Source organism: Antechinus flavipes, chromosome 3 (assembly GCF_016432865.1).
Source record: "Antechinus flavipes isolate AdamAnt ecotype Samford, QLD, Australia chromosome 3, AdamAnt_v2, whole genome shotgun sequence".
In the NCBI taxonomy this organism is placed as follows: domain Eukaryota; kingdom Metazoa; phylum Chordata; class Mammalia; order Dasyuromorphia; family Dasyuridae; genus Antechinus; species Antechinus flavipes.
The window spans coordinates 330,211,126-330,235,042 of NC_067400.1; the positions used below are offsets into that span (position 1 = coordinate 330,211,126).

The 23,917-nt window shown below is 34.0% G+C and overlaps 1 protein-coding gene across 3 annotated transcripts in view; it reads left to right on the forward strand.

The window, feature by feature from the left end:
• ARMC8 (armadillo repeat containing 8) overlaps positions 1–23,917 on the forward strand; it is a 114,571-nt gene that overhangs the window by 33,807 nt on the left and 56,847 nt on the right. For all 3 annotated transcript variants that reach the window (XM_051985612.1, XM_051985610.1, XM_051985611.1), the window contains 5 exons: positions 2,084–2,155; positions 2,939–3,081; positions 3,197–3,294; positions 10,965–11,057; positions 19,480–19,560. In XM_051985612.1, the coding sequence (XP_051841572.1) occupies positions 2,084–2,155; positions 2,939–3,081; positions 3,197–3,294; positions 10,965–11,057; positions 19,480–19,560 (487 nt within the window). The remainder of the gene's footprint in view (positions 1–2,083; positions 2,156–2,938; positions 3,082–3,196; positions 3,295–10,964; positions 11,058–19,479; positions 19,561–23,917) is intronic.

Below are 23,917 nucleotides of genomic sequence, written 5' to 3' on the forward strand. Positions count from 1 at the left end.
ATGAAAAGTAGTGTAGAAAGCATGTTTTAAACATGCAAAACTGAATGGTAATACCAGGTGATGAGGTAGGTTCTCTTTCTGCCCCATATAATATTCTTTCTGCCCCATATAATATATATTAAATTTAATATTTATAGTTGATCTTTATATACATTCTTGCTGTTATTGTAAAGAAGATATATTCCTGGTTTTGCTTGTTTCACTCAGCACCAGTTCATGTAAGTCTTTTCAGCCCTTTCTAAATTCAGCTTGTTAATCAATTTTTATAGAACAATAATACTCTGTTATCTTCATATGACCACACCTTGTTCAGCTGTTCCCCAATTGATTGGCATCTACTTATTTTCCAGTTTTTTGCTACCACAAAAAGAGCTGCTACAAACATTTTTGCACATATTTTCCTTCCTTTAAGATTTCCTTGGGATATAGATTAGATCAAAGAATACATGGTTTGATAGCCCCTTAGACATAGTTCCAAATTGGTCTCCAGGATGGTTGGATTATTTCACAACTCCACCAACAATGCATTGGTGTCCCGGTTTTTCCACGTCCCTTTGAACATTTATCATTATCATTTCCTGTCATGTTAGCCAATCTGAGAGGTGTGAAGTGGTACCTCAGAATTGTTTTAATTTGCATTTTTCTAATCAATAGTGATTTAGAGCATGCCCTTCATCTTGTTGGTCCACGTTTTCATGTAAATAAATGCTCTGTTGAGATCTACTTAACATGGGGAGGCAGACTAAGATGGCAGAATACAGGCAGGAACTTGTCATAGCTTTTCCCCAAACTCTAAATTCCTTAAATAATGACTCGAAACAAATTTTAGCGCATTAGGATACCCAAAAAGACAGAAAACATTTTCCAGCCAATAACAACTTAGAAGATCAGCAGAAAAGGTCTGTGACTCAAGATGGGAGTCCAACATGCAGTCCTGATGCAGACCACGCCATTGCAGCTTCTATCCCATGCCAGTAAAGTAGAAATGGGTCTAGGAACCTCTGAATCAATGTTAGTACTGGCAGTTTTTAAACGTCTCAATCCAGAGACACCAAAGAGGACTTGAAAGGTCAGGAGAATCTACTTAACATGGTAGGAACTTTCCCATAGCTCTCCTGATATAATAGAGATTGTGGGATGTCCATCTCTGCAACTCAGTATAGGATCAACCTTCCCCCCCCCCTTTTTTTTTTTCTGGAAATACAGCTCTTATTATATTGTTTGCACTGTTTCTCCTGAGCCATTTTTCATTTCTGTTATATTTCTACCTACTTAAAGTCCTTTGAGTGACCTGCAAGAAGATTGACATATAACATCAGTGGAAGAATAATGATGTTACCAAGATAATCCTTTTATTAAAGGAGAATATTAGAACCATTTAAAACACTGCACAGTTTCTCAAAAGTAGAAGCTTGTCCTCTTAAATACTGGGCCTATTTAATTATCTTCCTGCACTATCTATACAAGTTACATATTCTGAGTTGTTTTTTGTACCTATACTGTATAACACAGTGTTGACAAAAGGAATTTATTTTTCTTTTTTGTCCTCTGTATTGATAGCTGTGTTGAACACTTTTGCATGTTTTGTGGTATTTTGGAGTTTGTTGCTGTCAAAACAAATGTCATTCACAAATAGTATCTGGAAGATTCTATCATATGTGAGGAACCCTTTTTTTATTTGAAATCTACATTGGATGTCTTTTCTTACTGGGGGAGGGAGAAAGGAAAGGGAAGATGGGAGAGAAAAGGGAGGGAGAGAAAGAGAAAGAGAGAGAAAAGAAAGATATTATGACTATCTTTTATATACTAAAGAGTGTACTACTAGGCAATTACATGCACCTTTAGTTTATTTATGTTGAGATACCTCTATACCCCCTCTCCATCTCTTCTATTAAGTCAACTAGTCAAAAGAGAATACTTTTTTTGAATATGGGAGAGAGAGACAGAGAGAGAGAAAGAGAGAGAGTGAGTGTGTGTATGAACACTTTGTCAAACATATGCTGCTGCTATAGGAATTTTCTACTAATAGAACCATTTGATAAATTTCTCTCATATTTTAACATAGTTCACTCTCTGATTTTAGAGACATGAAAAATGCTGTAATCGGAAACAACAAACAGAAAGCCAACCTTATTGTTCTAGGAGCAGTTCCAAGGTATGTTTTTGTGAATGCCTTTTTGTTTTTTGTTACTTGTAATACATTTTGATTGTTTATACAGACAATAGATGGGCATCCCTGTAACATCCAGTTCTTTGTCACCACAAAAAGAATTGCTATTAATATTTTAGAATATGAAGGTTCTTTTTCTTTCTCCCTAATCATCTTGGGAAGCAGATCTAATAATGGTTTGCTGGGTCAAAAGGTATAGGCATTTTTATAACTGTTTGGGCAGAATTCCAAATTGGAGAACAAATTTCCAAATTTCTCCATATGCCTTCTAACATTTGTCATTTCCCCCTTCTATTACTTTAATCAGTCTTATAAGTGTAAACTGATATCTCAGGGTTGTTTAATTTGCATGTCTCTAATTAGCAATGATTTAGAGCATTTTTTCTTATGAATGTAAATTGTTTTGATTTCTTCATTGGAAAACTGCCAATTCATATTCTTTGACCATTTATTAATTGGGGAATGACATTTGCTTTTAGATTTGGCAAAGTTCTTTATATATTTGAGATATGAAATCTTTATCTGAGAAATTGTCTGCAAAAATCTCCCCCCCCCCCCTCCCCCGCCCCTTTCTGCTTTTATTCTGATCTTGGCTTCATTGGTTTTATTTGTATAAATATTTTAATTTAATGTAATCAAAATTATCCATTTTACACTTCCCAGTACCCTTTTGTTTATTCATAAATTGTTCACCTCTTTATAAATCTGATAGAGAATATATTTCATGTTCTTCAAGTTTTTTTTTAGATTTAAAAAAAATTTTTTTAGGCTCTTATATCTGCTTCAGCAAGAAACTTCAAGCACAGAGTTAAAAACTGAATGTGCAGTCGTGTTGGGAAGTCTTGCTATGGGTACTGAAAACAATGTCAAGTCTCTTCTGGACTGTCATATTATTCCTGCCTTGCTGCAAGGTATGTTAATCTTGAACTTTTAATTTTAAGGTAGTGCATCTTAGTATATTTTTTCTGTTTTTAATTCAATAAATTAATCTTAAAACTGAACAGTGATCCCACTTTTTATTTATAGGATTGCTATCACAAGATTTGAAATTCATTGAAGCTTGCCTTAGATGCCTTCGTACCATTTTTACTAGTCCGGTCACCCCAGAGGAGCTACTTTACACAGTAAGTTTTGTGAAGATGAAAACCTAAGTTCTAATAGCATAAATTTAACTGTCTTAGAGATTTTAAAATTCTTCATTAATTTTATGTAACTAACTTAGTATCTAAGAAAAAGGCGTATTTCCTCATAGTTCTTCAGAATATTTTGTCCCCAAATATTTGTTGAGCATCTGCTTTGCACTTAATGCTACTAGACACTATGGGGATTTATTAAGGGTATATAATACTTGTCCTTAAAGACCTTATACGAAAATCAGGGGAGCTAAAATGAATAGGCACAAAAAACTAACACACATTGCTTTGTAATTGTGTTTTATTTATGATTAGGTTTGAATGAGTTATGGAAGTATTAAAAAGAATTGATATTGCTATCAGCTGAGAAAGACTTTACAGAGAAATAAACTGGATTTTGAATGGTGTTAAGTCTTAGCTAGAAAAATACGAAGGGTATTATATAATTAAACCACTATGAACAGTGACTCAGAAAGAAATGTGCAATGTCTTTTCTCAGGACAGTGTAAATTAATTAATTAAGGGTTTCTGTAGGGAACTAATGGATGATAAGACTGGAAAGGAAAAGTTGTCTAGGTTATAGAGGATCTAGAACACTAAATTAAGGAATTTGGACTTTGGATCACTAGCAAACAGGTTAAGTTTACCTTAAAGTTTTAGTTGTTTAGTTAGTTTCGTCTGAGTGCAGCAAAAATGATAAGGAGACAATATCACAGGTGTTACCATAAAGGTTAAATAAAAGAGCTAGCAGAAAGTAGACAGAAGTTCTATTCGAATAATTATTATAGGCAAAGAGAATTTGGCATTGACCTGCAGAGTATGCTGTGTTTTTCTTTCTTCCAGTATCAACATTTGGTTATTCACAACATGTCCTATATTTTTAAAAAGTGAAAGGGCTAAATAAATACAACTCCTAGGCTATCAGGAATAATAAAATGATACAAAGATGAATGGAAGAAATAATTCAAGGAGGATATAAGAAAGGTATATGAAGAGGAAGAAAAAGCTTTTTGACAGCATCAGAAAGTTAGGGGATAGGAGATTTTGACAAAGAGAAGGAAAAGAAGAATGGCCAGCTAGTATTTGGAACTCTGTAATAGATTTGAGTATCTTTCTGTAGAGGGGGACATCAAATTGTATACCATGAAAAACACTTCTCCTTGAGCTTCAGTGAGAGACAATCCATGAAGAGTCAGAATTAAGTAGTGATGGTAGATGACTCCCTGATGAGGGATCTTTGTCAAACTGAGTTAAACAGTGGAATGGTTTTATTGTCTCATGGTTGTTACCTATTTCCAGTGATTCCTAAAGGGAAAAGGATACCATCAAAAAGAATCTGGGAAGTTTTGATAAGAATTATGAAGTTCTAAGAAAAACGTTAATACTTATAAGCATAAATGTTATTTTCATTATTAATGCTGATTGATAATAGAGGATTCAAAAGAAAAAAACTGACTTAATAAATTAACAATAGATTGTATCTGACAATGGAAATTGGATTTTTGTACCATAGTTCAACAACATAGGGATGGTGGTCAGCGATAGACTATATTTAACAGTTTGATAAAAACACATTTACCTAGAGGCTTAAAAATCTGATTAAGAGGGATCACATATGTCAAGTCTGTTACCATAATGCATATCACATCAAAGGTGAGAAGAATGGCAGAAGAGAGAATCAGTAGTTTATAGAAGAAAATATCCCAGATTAGAGTCATCAGCAAAATCTATGTGTCTTTTTTACATATTCACAAAGAACAGATAATAAAAAGAGCAGAGAGATATTAATGTGAAAAAGAACTTTACCTCACAAATATTTTTGAGACTTGCTAGGGTAAGATTTATAATTGGTCAGTGACTTTGGAAAGGTATACCTTAATTGAAAATGAACAAAGTAACATAGTGTGAAGTAATGTTTCTCTTAATAATGCGTTTTGTTTTTAATTTAAACAAGTTGTACCCATTATGGAAATCCAGTAACCCCAAATAGGACGACATGGAGAAAAGTTAGGTGAGAATCAAAGGAGGCAAAAACAAGTGATATTATCTTTGTGTGCTACACACTCCTTTATCAGAATAAAGAGTCTGAGAAATACAAAACAAATCACATTTTAGTGATAAGGTATTTCAGCTATCTGGATATGTGCCAGAGCGTTCTCTCTCTGTCAGAAGCAAAACAACTAACAAATTACATACCTGATGGTAATTTCTTCCTTCAAAAAGTAGAATTAAGTACTAGGTATTTTAGACCTAAGTCTGACTCTCAAGGAGGAACTAGTGGCTATGAAAACAAGTTATTGAAGAAAAGAAAAATTAGTATAGTCTGACATAAAACTTAGATTTTAGAAAAGCAGATTTTAAAAGCTTCAGAGAAGTAATAATCAGGATTCTAAGATTTTATAGAGGAAGCTTGTGCCAAAAGTAGAAAGCTTTCAAGAATGAAATTGTTAAGACAGAAGCAGAAATAATTCTAAGAAGGAGGAATAATTTAAGAATATCAGTATGGTTATACAGAGAAATTCAGTCATATTCAGTCATTTTAAATAATAAAGAATGAACTGTTAACTATATTAACAGATGTTCAAATGCTCTAATAATAAAACATAATCAAGAAAAGCTACCACCATACATTCATTATAATATCAAACAAAGTCCCCCCCAAAAAAAAAAATTGTTAGTAGGTTTGTAGGAGCATATTAAGTGGAATTGTAGCTTCTCATATGTAAGACTTTTGAGGGATCTATAGACAATAGTACAAGAATAGTACAAATATTTTGAAGAACTATATGACCATGTATACTGCAAGAAATCACAAAATTAATTAACAATCTTTTACCTAGTTCTATTGCTTTTCATAGAAAAGGGAAGAGACCTATTTGTATATTATATTCATAACATATATATCATAGCAAAACACTAGATGTGACCTGTATATCTTCTTAGAGAATGAACAAAGTTATTATACATTGATGCAATGGACTGTTATGAGACTACAGAAATTATAAATAATGAAGCATACAAAGACAGAAATGATGCCTAGTGAAATGATGCAAAGTAAAAACCAACAAAACCAGAACTGTCTACATATTAACCAGAATTAACTTTAAAAAATAAAAAAAATATACTGAGCAAATTGGGGGAAAAGGGAGGTATAAACATTTTTCTACTCTAAAATGTTACTGTAACCTTCTGTTTTCAGGGGAGGAGAAAAAGGGGGTGAGTTAAGTTTCTCTAATGCCCTGACTTGAGCCCCAGACCAGTTATGTCCCCCACTGTTAGGTATTACTGAATAGTACCCTAGTTACACTTAACCATTTGACATCAATTAGCTTTTGAAAGGGATATTTACTTTAGAGAATAAGAACAAAAATATAAACATTTCCTCGGGTACACACTCTTCTCTATCCCACCTGAGTTTTTGGTGAGAATAGGTTCAGAAATATTTAATCCTTAAAAAGCATCGCTCTGATCATGCTAATGTCCAAATGCTGCTACTGCTGTTGGGCTCGGTCACAGAAGTCATTCTTTACTTCTTAGAGCATTGATTTAGAATTGGCTGCAAAACTCAGAATCTGGGATTCTGAAATGTCAAGATCTTTACTCTCCTGACCTTTCAGAATTTATAAGATCGAAGTCTCCCATCACTTTAACCAAAATGGAAAAGATTAAATGATGAGACAACAGAGCCAAAACCCATTAAAATAGGACCACATGTCAGCCTAAATAGAGAATGCTCAGACTCCCTTTACACTCTGTTACTGGATATCAACCATGAAGGAGGCAAACAAAGAGTGATCACCCAAAGAGAAAAATGACCAAATTTCTAGTTGCTAATGACATTTTGAAGATATTAGTTCTAGGTGTCTAGCCAGTCTTTTAGATTTAGATTTAGATTTTAGATTTCTCTTAATCTAATCTTGTGGTTAGCAGAACAGAACGAGTTAGAGAATGTGTATACCGCCACAAATTTCCCAAAGGTGCATCCATTATATATTATCATCACTATCCTAGAAATATATTCCATATAGGATGTTTGTATCAACCAAGCATAAATATATGCTGCACATGCCTCAGTCTCCATTATACAAAGGTTATAACCTTTGTACTTTAAAAAGCTTAGATTTTTATTTCTTACTGCATATGTTTGTTTGATTAATAATAATCATCAGCTTCAGATTTATATTAAAAATTGTGTTAGAACATGTATACAAAGAAAACTAGGATAAATATTCAAGGGTGAGTACAAAAGAGTAGCATGTTCCTATAAAGCAGTATCAGAAGTAAAGTCAAGAAGAAACTGAGTCTGACAATGAATGCTAAGGACCACAAAAACTAATTTTTATAGTTATATTGGGGCAGAGAGGCAGAGGGAATAGAGAACTTGACTCAGAATCAAGAAGATGGGGCTGACTTCTTGATTCGCAGACCAGCTGAGTGATCTTTGTTAATTATTAAATTCTCAGTTCCCAGGGCAACTCTTAAAAACTAAGCTGTAGAGATGGTCCTATTCTACTTGGGAGAGGAATTTTCTCTTCAAAAACAATTGATAATGAGGAACTTAAATACCTGGTTTTAGAGAATAAAAGAAAGATAGCACTGTTGTCTGAATTGGATTAGATAATAAGGACAATGATCTTTGGATTGGGAAGGATAGAACAAAAAGTGGTAAGGACTTTAAATTGAAGATAAATAAGATGTTAAAAGAGTGCCTAGCTGCCATCAAGTAGACTAGATTTCCACATTCAGTTGAACAACATCCTAGTCTTTTGAAAAGAATTGGCAGGTGGTATTACTGAGCTACTCTCAGAGATCTTTGAAGGATCATTCAGAAAGAGACAGAGCTGCAAGGCTACAGAAGTGCAAAAAAGATTTTCAAGAAAGAGGAGGATTGAGTCTGCAAACTGTTAGAAAGTTTGATTCATCTCCTGGTAAAATTCTAGAATATCTTAAATGATTAGTTTATGAAAGGGAAGACCTGATATTCACAAAACATAAAGTCATCTAACCAAACTAACTAACCTTGTTTCTTTTTTTTTTTTCTGAAAATGTTAGCTCAGAGGAAAGTGGAGTCATAATATTAAATATATGTGACAAAAGCTCTTGTGCTCTCCTTATAGACAAGATGGGTGGATATATGAGCTAGTTTATATAGTTTTGTGAACTGGATTTGAATGGCCCCTTTCAATTTGAACTTGGAGAAAAATACCTGAGAGTACTTGTTTATAGTGTCAATTGAGATATATAAGGTGTTCCGAATGCCTAGCACTTTTGATATGAAGGCCTGTTTGTTGAGTCCTTTGCAGGGCTTCTCATTCATCTTTGGAGTTCACTTGCCACGCAACTCTCATCTGTATTTTCAAGAAGTTGTAACATGTGCAGTGGGCACATGCTGCTAAAACTCTCAGCAGACAGGTTGAGAGTAACTGACAGGGGGCAGCTAGATGGTGCAATGTATAGAGCCCCAGCTTTGAAGTCAGGAAGACCTGAGTTCAAATCTGGCCTCAGACACCTAACACTTCCTGGCTGTATGACCCTGGGCAAGTCACTTAACCCCAATTACCTCAGCAGAAAGAAAGAAAGTAAATGAGAATAACTGACAGGCTCAGACCTGTGAGTTAGAATGATGTTCACCCCTAGCATGTGAAGACTTCGCTTGGTGGAATGGACTGATGAGAGCAGTCTGTGCCAGTGGCCATGAAGTGGCTGAAGCAGGCTCCATGGAGTGCTTAGCGTTTGGTCAGACAGCAGAGACACTGAGGTCACCCGTTACATTCCAAGCCATCACCAGTTGTCTTGACTTCTGTCTTGTCACCAGACTTTGATGAATCTGGACTCTGCCTCACTAAATATAATTCACGAGCAAGGCAACATGTCACCCATGATATTCTTATTCCTTTTTGACACTAATGACAACTGTTTCAGAGGAAGGTTAAGATTTTTTTAAAGCAGTTTTAGGCATTGAATTTGATAATTAAAATATTATTGATAGTCTTTGGGAGAGCAGTTTTAGTGGAAACAAACACTGTTTCAGGGTTAAGAAGAAAGTGGGGGTAATAAGCAAGTTGGAAATATTATGTATATAAACAACTTTCTCAAGAAATTTGTTTATTCCTTCCTAAGATCATTGAGCTTATCATATGGAAATGTTTGTTTTGTTCCATGAATTGAAAATAAAATAAATTTGTTATATGAAGAAGGAGAAGAAGTAGTAGTTTCTATGAAGGGAGAGATTATTACTTTTCATTTATAAGCCCCTTGACTAATTTTTTTTTCTCTATCCATTCATCAGTGGCCCTTGATCAAAAAATTTTCTCATTCCTGTGTTAAACCATGAGGGGCAATGAAATCTCAGTTGTTTATAGATTTGTGAGTTTTTTTGTCAAAGGAGTTTTCTTGACATATTAAGTACAGACTTTTTTCAACCAGTATATAAGGAACTAGAAAGATGTTTGGATCAGGGAGGATCTTAGTGTTGCAAAGAAATAGCTCACCAAGTTATAATGTGGTAGAAATAATCTGATAATATTAGAGAATGAAGAGAAAATAGTTAGTTTTATACTTCTGCTAAGATCTCTCCTTATCTATCCTATGATTAGTTCATATTCTAACAAGTTGAAGCAGGTAGAATTCAAATTGGAATTTTACAAGCTTTGCTACTTTTGTAACCTGTTCTTTCAGTATAAAATTGACAGTATTTATCAAATAATAAAATAAGAATTTCAGGTAAACATTTTTACACCATGATTTCTTTGAATGTAATTTAGTATAAGAAGTCTTTGTTATGTTAAAATATTATATTAGTGGGTTTTTTTAAACTAGTAATCCTTTTTAAATTGTTCTGTTTATTTATCAAGCCTGAGTAGTTTACAAGACATGAAATTTAAACTTATTTTAATTATTGTTTCCAAGGACAAACATTGAAGGTTCTATTCTTCCTTTTTACCCTGAGTTTTTCAATGTTAGTAAACCTTTTATCAAGTACCTACTACTACTAAGTGCCAGGCACTGTACTAAGCCCTGGAGATGGGGGGGGGAGGGGAAGGGGGAGGAAGGCAAATGATAATCCCTGCCCTCAAGGAGCTAATTGGAGAGACAACAATCTAACAAATATGTATAAACACTTTATATACAGGGATTAAGAGGAAATAATGAAAAGAAGAAAAGTATTAGAATTAAGAGAGTTTTTCCCATAGAAGATGGGATTTTAGTTAGAATACAGCAAGCCAGGAAAGTAATTAAGTATAATTGTGGAGGGAGAACATTCCAGATAGAAGGACAATTAAGAAAAAGTCAAAAGATGAGGTGTCTCATTCATGGAACACGGAGGCCAATGTCACTGGATTGAAGAATGTGTGACAGGGAGTAAGGTGTAAAAAACCTGGAAAGTACGGGGACACAGGTTATGAAAGTCTTGGGATATCAAATAGAGGATTTTATATTTATTCCTGGAGGTGATAGGTAATCATTGGCGTTTATTTTCTCATTTCACTTTTTTAGTTTCTGGCTTATTCCTTAAAGGTATATATTCACTGAGGTATATAAATCATATAAACTGAAATGTTGGATATTAAATAGTTTATGGCCTATAGTTTAAAGTATGTTTTCACTGATTGTATAGCTAAAACTTTCTGTTATTAATATTTTCCTTTTCAACTTTCCAGGATGCTACAGTTATTCCCCACCTCATGGCACTGCTTGGTAGATCTCGTTATACACAAGAGTACATTTGTCAGATCTTCTCTCATTGCTGCAAAGTAAGGATATATAATAAATGTTTTTTTCTAATGCAAAATTTTGTATTCCTAAAGGAAATTATTTTTTAAGTAGAAGTAATAGATATAGAAAGTTTGATATGATTCCATAATTATAGGAAGCCCTCAAAGCAGACCTGCAACTGATCTGAATCTTAGAGAGACCTTGAAAGATGAAGTGGGCTGGCAGGATCACACAACCATATGTGTTTCAGAAGTACGGCCTCCCCCAGGTCTTTTTGATTCCTCAGCTATCTATTCAATATGTGATAGTGACTCTGAGATAAATTATTATAATAGAGATAGGGACTGGACCTATAAATTTATTGGTAGAGGTAATCTCTAGAGAGGCAACTTTTACAAATGTTGAACAACTTATCTGTGATTTATTGTCTTCCAAGAGTTGTTGCAAGAGGCCAAGGGACTTGTTCAGGGTCTCCCAGCAGTATTTCTCAGAGGTACTGAATCGAGGTCCTGTTGGCTTTGGGCCAGATATCTCTGAACTATGCTATGCTGCCTCTTTATTTAGAAGAAACAATTTCATTTATCAAGAATTTTGAAAGTTATAGGTCTTGGTTGTTATAGGAAGAAGTTTTTCTGCTAATGAAAATTATTCTATTAAAAGCAGTAAGACTTCTAGGCTCCTCTTTGCTGAATATAACGTTTTTGTAAATAGATATAATTATCAGATTTATACTTGGGGACTCCTATTTTATTAATGGACAAGGTTCATAAGATGTAAGGAAATAGTGTAGTTAACTGAATAGCTAATGTAGAGATAATTATAGTAGGAATTTTAGGAGATTTTTCAGATGTAAATATAGTTTACTTTTATCAAAGTGAAGGTGAATGATTTGGAATTTGGAAATATAACATGTTGAAGTAGCCTTTTAAGTTATCATCCAAATCTGAATTTATCAAGTCACATTTATAGAGGAAATATTGCTTTCTAAAAATCCTTTACATTAATCTGTAAGCCATTTATTAAGTAGGCATTATGCTAAGTGTTGATGATAAAAGGAAAAAAAAAGTTAATTCTTACTATCTTATACATACATATACATACACGCAGGCATCTACCTCTATATGTAGACACACACACACACACACACACACACACACACACACACGTAAAAGTTTCACAAGCTATTAAGTATTCTTTTCTTCCTGTCCTCCTGCACATCTTTTTTTCTGTTCTGAAACCATACACACACTCACAGATACACAATCAAATACACACTCACACACACGTATATAAATTTACGTATATCCATGTATATCTATATATTTATTTATATATATATAATAACAAACTTTCACTTTTGTTGAATACTTGTCTGTTAATTCATTGAATAGTCAGTGACTTCCAAAACTTTTCCATCTCTCCTTCAAGTTCCCATGACTCTTGCCCCATTCTCTCAACGGAGAGCCCTTCCTTGTATTTTACTGAAAAATTGTAGCCATTTGCTGAGAGGTCCTCTTCTCTCTTGTTTCTTATATCACAGGTCTTTTGTTAACTCTCTCCTCCTTCACTCCTGTCTTACATAGTGAAGTGGCCATCTCATTGCCTAGGCAAAACCCCTTATATCAAACTATCATCTAACTATCTTCCTCAACAAGGCACGTTGAAGTAGACTTGAACCCAGGTCTTTCTGGCAACCCTTCTTCATTGTACTAAGCCTCTCATATCAAGCTTATACAAATTTAATTTTACCCAGAATGCATTTAAAAACACATAGAAGGTCATGCCATGAACAATTTCTGCTCTGGAGTGTCATGCTTCTTCTGCATTATCTCTTCCCCCAACAATCCTTTACTTCATTCTCTATCCAGGTACTTCATCCACAAGTTCCTTTTTATTTACCCCTTCCTTCCTGTTCTCCTACCTACCTACTATGTTTTTTTTTGTGCTGGAACCATTCACTATCATCAATCTTCCTACTATTCTTCCTGAAATGGAAAGTTAATATACTTCACAAAGGCCTTCACAGCTGCCCCCCAAAGTACCTTATTTGGCTACTATTCCTATATGTGCAATTTCTGCTTTAGAATGTAAACTTCTTGGATGCAAGGCTTGACTTCTGTATTTGTACCCCTGATGTTTACTGTAGTACTTTACTCATAGTAAGCTTTTAATAATGCTTAATTTTAATAATTTCCATTGTATAGTCATCAACAAGCATTATACACTCCACTTTGTGGGATGAAGTCTTGGTCGTAAAAAGAAAAAAATAAAATAGTCCCTTCTCTCATGGAACTAATATTCAATTTATAGGAAACAAAATATATACAAATAAGTTGATAAAACATTTAAAAGTAAATTTCCATGGAGAAGCATTATTGGCTGAGAGGTTAAGAGAAAACCTCTTGTAGGGGGTGGCACTTGAACTGAATTTTAATGGAAACTAGAGGTTCAAAGAAATGAGGAGGGAGAGACTTCTAGGTATGGAGTCCAACTAAGATAAAGAGAAAGGGATTTGAAATTTTGAGTGTGAGAAAGAGTACATCTGGTTGTGAAGAGTTTTAAACAGCAAACAGGAGTTTGTATTTGATTCTAAAGTGAATGAAGAGCCACTGCGGTTAATGAGAGAGGAGTGATGAAGTCAGGCCTGTGGTTTAGAAATAACACTTGGGCAACTATGTGAAATATGTAATATCCTTGAATCAGGGAGACCAATTAGGAGTCTATTATAGTAGTCTGTTTCAGAGGAGGTAAGGGTCTAAATCATAGTGATAATTTGTGAAAAGAATTTCTTAAAAATATATTATACAAAGTTGTAGAAGATCTTATGTTATTTTGCCTATACTTTAAAATGAATACTACTGAAATTACTTTTAACTAGTTTTAAAGAATTAACTTTTAATATACTTCAAGAGTTAATTGTTAAAAGTTAATTCAAGAGTTTAATTATTATTGTCTATATTTACAATGATAACATTTGTAAGAGTTAATAATATGATTATAACTAAAATGATGTATATTATTATGGCAGTATTTTTTTCCAGAACATTGTTTTAAATAAAATCAATATTATTGAAGTCTTAGGTGTAACTTAGAGCCTTTAAATATGGGTAGTCATAATGATGATTATAATCGGTTATAATTGAAGTTAATTATAATTATAAAGATGTAATTTTCAGGTGAAAAATGCCAAAATGAGCCAACATGATTTCGCTTTTATTATGTTTTTATAATAAAACTTTTAATGTGTATTTTTCAATCTTGTCATTGGCAAAGCTATGACTGTCATTACCCTAGTGACTTACACATGTTCCTCTCCTACAAAAGAATTTGTTGTTTTAATTATATTGCTTTATTAGAAAATGTGTCTGTGATAGCAACTAAATCAAATTAGAGGTTTTAAATGATAAATCCTAAATGCTTTTTGGATGCTTTTGCCTAAATGTAAATATTTTAAAGGCATTATTCAAATATTCCATAATTCAGAAATGAACATAATTATCTCTTCAGTTATTTAAACCACTAATATAAAATATTACATAATGCCTGCCAATTTTTAGTGCTGCTTTGGATGATCTGATCCATAGTCTTTGTCACATAGGCCTTGCAAATCAGAGTGATAGGCACAGAAACTGTGAATTAAGTCAATGTCTTGTTATCTTAAAATCTCTGGAGTATATCCTGAGAGGGCCTTTTAGTAGTAGTATGGCAGTCTATTAGTAGTACATCTTATGATGCTAATATAGTTCTAGTATTAGGAAATCCTAGTTTTGTTTATTTGAATGCATTTTTATAAATTATGTAATAATACTTCTCAGAAATTCTTTTCACTCCTTGAAAAATATACTTGAAACCTGTAACTAAGCAAGTTAAGAATTGTTTTACATACCCAGTTGGTTGAATCAGAAACAATCAAGCAATTATTCTGTCTTGTGTGATAGAACTCTATGAGGTGCTAAAGACACAAGTACAAAGAATGTAATTGTTCACAATGAGCTTATATTCCAATGGGAGAGACAAAAACATATAGAGAAATATATGCAGCATAACTAAAAGTAATAAAGACATATGTATAAATGAGGTGTTGAAACCACTACATTTTGCATTGTTGCATTCCATTAGGTAACAACTTTTTGTTATTATTTGCTTCACCAGAACTAAATGGTTTCAACCCTATATTGTCTTGTTCTCTCTTTCTGTTTCTCTGTTTCTCTCCTTCCTCTTTCCCCTCTGTTTCTCCCCCCCTTCCTTCCTCTCCCTCTCACACACACATATGCACACATGTATATATCTACACATATAGAATAGTTGAAAACAGGGTAGTTTGGGAAGAAAGACCCAGCTTTGGAAAGGCATCTTGCAGGACATGGTGCTTGGACTTCATATTAAAGGAAGAAAAGGGGAATCTGTGAGATGCAGGTAAAGAGGGAGTCCATTCCAGGCATGGAGCTGGTTGATGCAAAGAGATAGAAGATGGAGGATCATGCATGAAGATTGCAGAGTGAGGGAGGGGAAGTAATAGCCAAAGAAGGTGAATTGACATAACAGCCTTTGAATAAGATCTTCTCAAAGAACTATGCTCCGATTACAGTGAAATTATGAAAATCTTAGATTTCAAATGAAATACAAAGAACTTATCACTCGCATAGAATTGAATTGTATAATTCAGAGAAAAGAAATTAAGATATTAAAATATTGCCTTCTTTATAGGATTAGTAAAGTAGAAGGATAATAAAGAGAATTTGGAACTGAAAGTAACATAAAATTGAATTGGGGGAAAAAAGAAAACAAAAGTATCTTTTTAAAAATTATATGTGTTTTTAAATTTTTATGTTTAATTTTTTCCCCATCACATATAAAACCATTTTTTACATTTGTTTTTAAAACTTTGAGTTTCACATCCTCTTCTTCTTCATTCCTACCTCTCTTTAAGGAGGCACATATGAAGTTAAGCAAAATAAATTGTATGTGTTTTTAAGAAATTTCAGTTACTTTTTTTGGCTTATGTGTTTTAGAGTGGCATAATTTTTGTTATTTTGCCTTTATACTAAGTAAATTACTCTGGTCTTCCTATTTCAAAGTACAATAAGCTACCTACTTCCTCTTACTCTCACTTTCCTATCCCTAGTTTTACCAAACTTCCTGATTTGCCATTTATGTTTTTAAGATAGAAGAGATCAGACTTGATGTCACACACACCTGTGATCCCTACTATCAGAGCAGAGCAAAACTGAGTTCAAAAGTGTTAAGTTCAGTAGAGCTACAGACTGCATTGTGTGGCATCAGTAGGGCAAGTTTCTAGGGATGAAGGACCCTCAGACTGCCCAAAAATAGAGGTCTCGCCCTAGATTAGAAATGGATAGGATCATAGCTTCTATGTGGAACAACTACAGGCTCAGACCCATGAATGATTGCTGTACTTCTAGACTAGGGAAGATATGGAGACCCAGTCTTCTCCCCATCCAACCTATTTCCACCCCATCCCTCCCAAAAAAAAAGAAAGAAAAGAAATATCAGGGAGAGTGAGTAATTCTGTTCTCAAATACCTTGTAGGTTCATCATAGATGTTCTTTGAAGCTGAAAACTATGATATAAAAAAACATGAGTTGAATTTTAGAGAAACCATTTAAAATCATATGAAAGTTGAAAATTTGGTTGTTATAATAGTCACCTTCAAAAATGCTCATCCTAATGTTACAGATTATAGAATGTTAAGATCAGAAGGGAGAGACCTTATTAATAATCTAATCCAATCACTTATTTTACTAATGGGGACACTGAGTACCCCAGGAACACCAGGGAAGCTCTCTGGAGGATCTCGGGACCAGCCTTGGTCTTAGTGGAGGAGTGAAGGAGGCAGGAGAGCCACCAGGTTGGACAAAGATGGAGTGTCTCATTTCTAGTCCTCTCAGCCCTTAAATACCTCAGTATGATTACATCATTACAGCATAGTAGGCATGTGCTAACTAGAGAACCATTATTTCATTGATCACACTGAGCAAGTACTAACTATAAGCATCCTGCTATGTAAATGCCTCTTGCTTTGAAGCAAGAACACAGGTGTTCAAGCCCTCCTTCACTTCTCAGGAAGGGTGAGAACACCAAAGAGAGGTGTGGCGCCAAACCGGACGTGTCAGCAGGTTCCCTCTGGGCTGAAGGGTCTTATACTTTACCCAGAGTTCCCCCACTATGTGCAGCAAAATTATCTTACAGGTATCTATAGAACCATAATTTGAATGTAGGTTCCCTGATTTCAAGAACAATGTTTTTACCATTATCAGTTGTATAATATTAACATTGTATAAATGTTAGTTCTTATTATTAATACTAAACCATATTTTATTCTTTCAAGTCCTCTGTTAAATGGTAAGAGGAATTTTGAATATCAGTGAGTTAACCTTAGCATCGGACTGGAAAATCAGACTTGAGATCCTCTATTAGAGTTTTATCAATGATTTACTCAGGATTTCCAGTAAGTGGCATAACCTTGTATGTTGTGTTCCACTCATGAAAAATAGGAGATTCTTGCTGTGATTCCAATGGAGGAAGAACAAAACTATGGCATTATTTAGCTGTTGTGAATTTCTGTCTTTCCTTAGCCAGATCTTTGATGAATCTCTTAAAAATAAACTGAATTGAAAGAAAGTAATTTCATTCTTCTACTCTTTACCCATTCATGTTTCTCTTCTGAGAGCAGTAATAAGGCGGGGAAAACATGTCAAAGTCAGACATAAATCAAACACATATATGTAACTTATACATTTTGGTTTTTTTACCCCTGAATAATTAAGAATGAATAGTATGGTTACCGACTATAATATTTCCTACTAGCAATTTACACAGATAACATTAATAAGTTAAAATTAACTGGGGTCTGGGTTTATTTTAGAACTCCCAGAATCTATTTTTTTCTTCATTTTGAGATAGATGATACTTGATTAAGGGGAAGGGGAAAGGAAGATAATAAGCTTTTAAATAGCATTATTATGTTCCCAGCACTCTGTGCTGTGTTTTTTAAATATTATCTCATTTGAGACTCTGTGAGATCCCATTTTACAGTTATGGAAACTGAGGCTAAGTGTGCAGGATCACAACAGCAAGTTATTGTCTGAGTTCAAATTTGAACTCAGTTCCTTCGGACTCCAGACCCCACCTTCTCCACACTTTATCACATGTTTAATTGAGGTTTATTTAAAGACTCCAGGCTGCCTCTTTTCTTGCTCCTATCCTTTGTGGGCCCATAATGAAGAACATAAACAGGAAATGCATTAGTGCTAATCATTTAATTAATAGAAGTTACTAGAAGGACAAAGTAGTTTTCATCTTTCCTTATGTTTTTGACAAGGAGACCCCACTATTGTGTCAACCAAACCAAATCAACCTCTAACCTGTGGATGACTAAAGCCAAATAGAACAAGCTGGAGACAGGAGATTCAGGAATTAAATGGTTTCAAAGTGAGGGAAATGGCTTGCTGTAAGGGGCTGAGGCTTGAGTTGATACATTGAGGTCCCAAGCACATGAGGCTAAATAGTAACTGGACCATACTCTACTAATATATAAGCTTGGAGAAAGAATGGCCCCCTCCCACTCTTTGTGCAAGTCCTGATGTGTTGTATAGGAAATGATGATTTTGGTGGGTGGAGGCAGGGGAGTGGAAAAAGAAGTGTAGAGACTGCTGGCTGGCATTTTGACACAGTTGCTCATATTGCTATCGCAACCGCCCTTTACCTCCGATCCCCTTTTCACCTGCAATCCCCCTTCACCTCTGCTGGCTGACTTCCTGTCACAGCTGCCTGTATTGTTATCGCAATCCTTCTTCACCTCTACTGAGAATAAAGATTGAAGATTTTTCCCTTAACCTGAATTCCTGACTCCGGCTGATTTTAAATATGCGGTCCTCACAGCTTGCAAGCAAAAGGCAGGTTATTCACATATTCCAGGACTTTGCCCTTAGTTAGGGGATGGGAAAAAACCTGCTTTAGTGTAGGAGATCTCAATACTTAAACTAGTAGCTACAAAGTGAATTGTAGTTCTGACAATGAAACATAATAGCACCAATGTGACAAGTTTGATTCTTAGCAAGGCTTCATGACCAGAACTTATTCAAGCTTGTCCAGTCTTTGTCCAAGCTCAGAGAACACCTGGTCCTGGTCAACAATATAGTAATGATGGATTTTTGTCAGAAAGTGAATGCAAAGGATTGTTGTTATGCCAAACTCAGGGCACAGGCTACTTGGTGGCCTTTAGCGCAGGAAAACAAGAGTGTCTCCCAATATCTTGACAATGGTAAAGGTTAGATGTGACTTTTGCAAAGGGTGCTGGGTTTGCATACAGGTCACTTGCCTTGTTTCAAGATAGTAATGAAAGTATTAATATAGTGATGAGACACCTTATTGAACAGAATTTCATTTTAGCAGATTGTTTTCATCAGGCCTGCACAAATATATTTTCTTTTCTTACAGGCACCAGATCATCAAACAATTTTATTTAATCATGGAGCCGTACAGAATATTGCTCATCTGCTAACTTCAGTGTCATACAAAGTAAGATGTTAAACTTAGATCAGCCTTTTTTTTTCCCTTGATTTTTATTTCTTAATCTGCTTTTCAAGAAAAGAGCCATATTTTATTGCATTTGTAATATTTGCAATCAGGAAAAAGTGACCTTGTGAAAAAAGTATTCATGAATATTTTATTATTTATCAAAAGCTTTCCTTCTGACATTTTTAACAGCTGCATAGTGCTTTCACTTTTTGGTAGGCAGGAAGTTGGTTTTGGTTTTTATCTGTTTTCATCAACAGTATTTCAAGTCTTTCCTGGCCTGAAACCAATGAAAAATGCAAACTATCCTTTCGAGAAATGTCTTGATGTGTATGCTGCTTCTGAAAAAATGGTGTGTCATTTCTGGAAGTACTTTGGATTGGAAATTTCTGAAAACTTTTCATTTATCCACATAACTCTTCAAACTAACATGAAGCATCTCGATATGAACATTTGAGACTGATTACACTATTTCTGAGAAATTATATTGTAAATCAAATCAGCATTTAGACTATTTAGTCAGTCTTTCCCCTTCCTCCCCTTCTCTCTTCCCTCCTCTCCCCCTGCCCCTGAAGCAATTGGAGTTAAGTGACTTGCCCATAGTCACACAGCTAATAAATGTTAAGTGTCTGAGGTCGAATTTGAACTGTCTTCCTGATTTAAGGGCCACTTCCTTATCTACTATGCCATCTAATTGCCCCCATTTAGTCAGTCTTAAAAAAAAAAAAAGTAAATAAATTAGCCCTCTGAAATACATTTTAAAATAAAATCTTGATAATATCAACTTGTTTCCCAACCATGTTATATTAGTAAACCAAGAATATATACTTATGTCATAGTAGATCCTGTTTGGTTTTTTTTAATGCTTTAGAGGAAGTTGTCAAACATCCTAATAGGCCACCTATATCATTCTTATGTAGAATCTGCTTGTTCCCATGTTTTATATCATCTGTTTTCAGGTTTCCATAGTTCTAATTCTGTTAATTGTCAGAAATGATAAACCCAGGGTGATTGTGCCATCTTGACATTACGTTAGGACTGCTAAATAGGCAGGCTATCTCTTTGTTCCCTTTTCTTTAACTGTGGATTGGTGATGTAACTCTTTCTGTAGCATCCAACTGGTTCTACTGATCGAGGGCTTTGTTTTTCTTTGAGAAATGGGTTTGCTAATTATTAAAGGAGGTAGATAGAGAACTATGACTCAAGGACAAATAACTACAAGAACTGCAGCCAAAAAGGATCATATGATTATAGATTAGATAATTAAAACCTTAAGAGATCACCTAATCCAAATCCTTAAAACCTTTTATTTTACAGATAAAAAAACTAAGATTGAAAGAGATTAAGTGCTTTGTCCAAGATGGTATAGACAATAAATGACAGACTCAGGATTTGAACTCAGACCTCTACTTCTAGAGCCAATGTTTTTTACATTGTGCCATCCTATTTTTCTTTCTTTTCTTTTCTTCCCCCTCTCCCTCACCATCCTGCTTTTCAGGAAACCAAGAAAACCATGCAGATCACTTTAAACTTTCCAAGGCAGCTTTGTTGTTGCAAAGGATGTGCAGAGGGAACAAAGCAAACAGTTGTTTTGCCAACCCTAAGCTTGGCAAATGTGATAACTACATTGCCACTATGAGCAGTTATAGACAAAGTGTTGATTTGGTTTTGATAAATGAAATTCCTAGCCATAAATAGTAGCTTGTGGTGCCTGTAGATTTCAATGTAGAAAGAGATAAAGCCAACATCAGAATAGATAAGTAAGTCAATAGGCTATCCAGCCATTGTATTGGATACTGAGACTGTAACTAGAAGGTTGGGGATGAGAATATAATGACACCAAAGAGAGGTACCAACAAAGTCTGAGGCTAAGGTACTCCAGGTTTCTTAATTTAAAAAGTAATGACAAAGCTCTAATCTATTTTCACTATTGCAACCAGCAGAATCCAAGGGTCATTAATTTTCATACTACCTCTTGTTTTCTTATTCCCTTTATACACTCAAACCTTAAATTCCTCTCCCCCTTAAAATAAGCAGTAAATCAATTTTTAAAAATTATAACTATAATTCCTTTTGTACTATCAGTCATTTAATCATTTGTTTCTAAATAGAGAACAAAAAGCTTCTTCCTCGTTAAAGAAATTTCAGGCATTAATGTTTTTGATTTGTTTTTCTCCATCAAATATGACCTTAAAACAAAAATAGGCAATACTTGAAAAAGTAAATCAGATTTAGTGCTTTTGAGATTACTAAACGGAATGGAGGACTGGAAGGAGTTCATGGTCCTTACCTGGACTTTTCTAAGAAGGCTAACTGAGGTCGCTAGAGGTGTAGTGCAAATTATTGCTATATTGAAGAGTCCTTTGTGTCCTTGGTATCTTTGAGGATCTAGATCTCATACTTTCCCGCAAAAGTATATATGTATATACAAATAGCATCTATCTATCTATCTATATATATATATATATATATATATATATATATATATATTTATATGTATTCATATATGAGATAAAATAGAAATTTCTATACATCTCTGTTAGGTATAATTTGCCTTTTAAAAAGCATGTAATAAATTCCACAAGTTAATTTCATAGCTGTCTTGCTTCTCCATGTCGTCTAAACTTCTTTCCATTTTTTTTCTGTGTTTTAGTGATCCCCTTTTCTTTCCTTTTTTCTTTTTTTTTTTTGGTGTGTGTGTGTGTGTGTGTGTGTGGCAGGAAGGTATCACCATGGCTAGTCCCATTTTTCCTTATAACCTTTCTTTTATTTAAAACAAAAATTAAAAAAAAAACCTTATTTGAGCAAATCAACATAGTCAAGCAAGACAAATCTAGGTTTCCCTTTTGTTATGGCACAATAATATTCCATTCCATTTATTTGTCATAATTTGTTCAGCTACTCCACTGTTGAATGATAGCCATTTAGTTTCTAGTTTCTATTATATAACAAAAAGGTCTGTTTTTGCACATAGAGATACCAATTTAATTTAACCCAATGTAAATTCTGATACTAGATCCTAATACTTTAACTTATAGTTAGTAAACAAGAATGATAGACTGCATAAAACTTGCATTAGTCACATACTAAACACTTATTTTAATAGCTACAACGCGAATGACCATTTGTTAACCATCTATGATACTCAAAATTCCAATTCAATTCCTTCCTTATATTTTCTTCCCAAACAATCATGGAATTTCTTGAACTTTGGTCACTACAGCTATTTCCATTTCATCATTCCAATTGAATGTGTGATTTTCTGTTTAAATTCATCATTTTGTGCATGGCCCAAATCTCATGATGCTAGACTACTAGAGCTAGCCAAGTCACAGACATGAAATAAATAGATGTGATAGAATTGAATGAGATGTGAGATAATTGAATGCCTTATTGGAAGGCAAGAGAAGTTTTTTGTTCTCTCCCTTCCCCCCCCCACCCCAGGTCTCTATCTTATTCTTTTTAGTTTTTAATCAATCCTTTAAAAAATATTTTTAATTCTTCAATTTGTAGATCTCTTCTCTCATCATCTTCTGTTTTATTTGCCACTCAGATTTGTCTTCAACCTGTCCCCTCTACTCTATCCTGCCAAACAGTCACAAGTATTTATTAAGTGCTTCCTATGTGCCAGGGAGTATGCTTATACCATAGAAAATTATGAAATTGCCAGCTGTGATATAGAATGAAAATCATCTGGAAACTATATTAGTGATAGATTGTAAAAAAAATTTTTAATGTTGTTGACTTCCTTTATAAATATTACAGTAATATATGTAACTATCCAAACTATTGCCTATTTTACTTGGATAGTTCATATGGATGTTTGCTGTTTTCACTAGTGAAAATAGTGTTTGGAGAAAAATAAAAACAATTAAAATTGTCTTATTTGCAAAAGGCAGAGTAATCTATCTTTTATAAAAATACAAAAGTCTTCATAATCCCAATGATAACATAGATGCTAGGTGTAAAAAATAATTCATTAAATATTAAGAATTTAATTATGGAGGACAACAGTTCCTAGGTAGCATATGAAACTTAATAAATTAGTGTTTTCAAAGTCGATACAGAACAACTTGAATTATTTTTAGAAATTGCTTGTCTTCTCCTTACTTTATTGTTCCTTTCTTGTTCTTATTTGTCTCACTTGAAATGTACTTGTTGATTACCATTTTATATATATATATATATATATACATATATATATATATATATTAAAAACCCTATTGTTTTAGTTGGTTGTTTTAAATATTTCTTCTTGTACTTCTTCATGTCTTCTACTACTTTAATATAAATTGTCCTATTTTAAAAGATGCTTATATCTTTATTGTACTTTGTAGTACTGTTTTGGTCTTTGATGTAG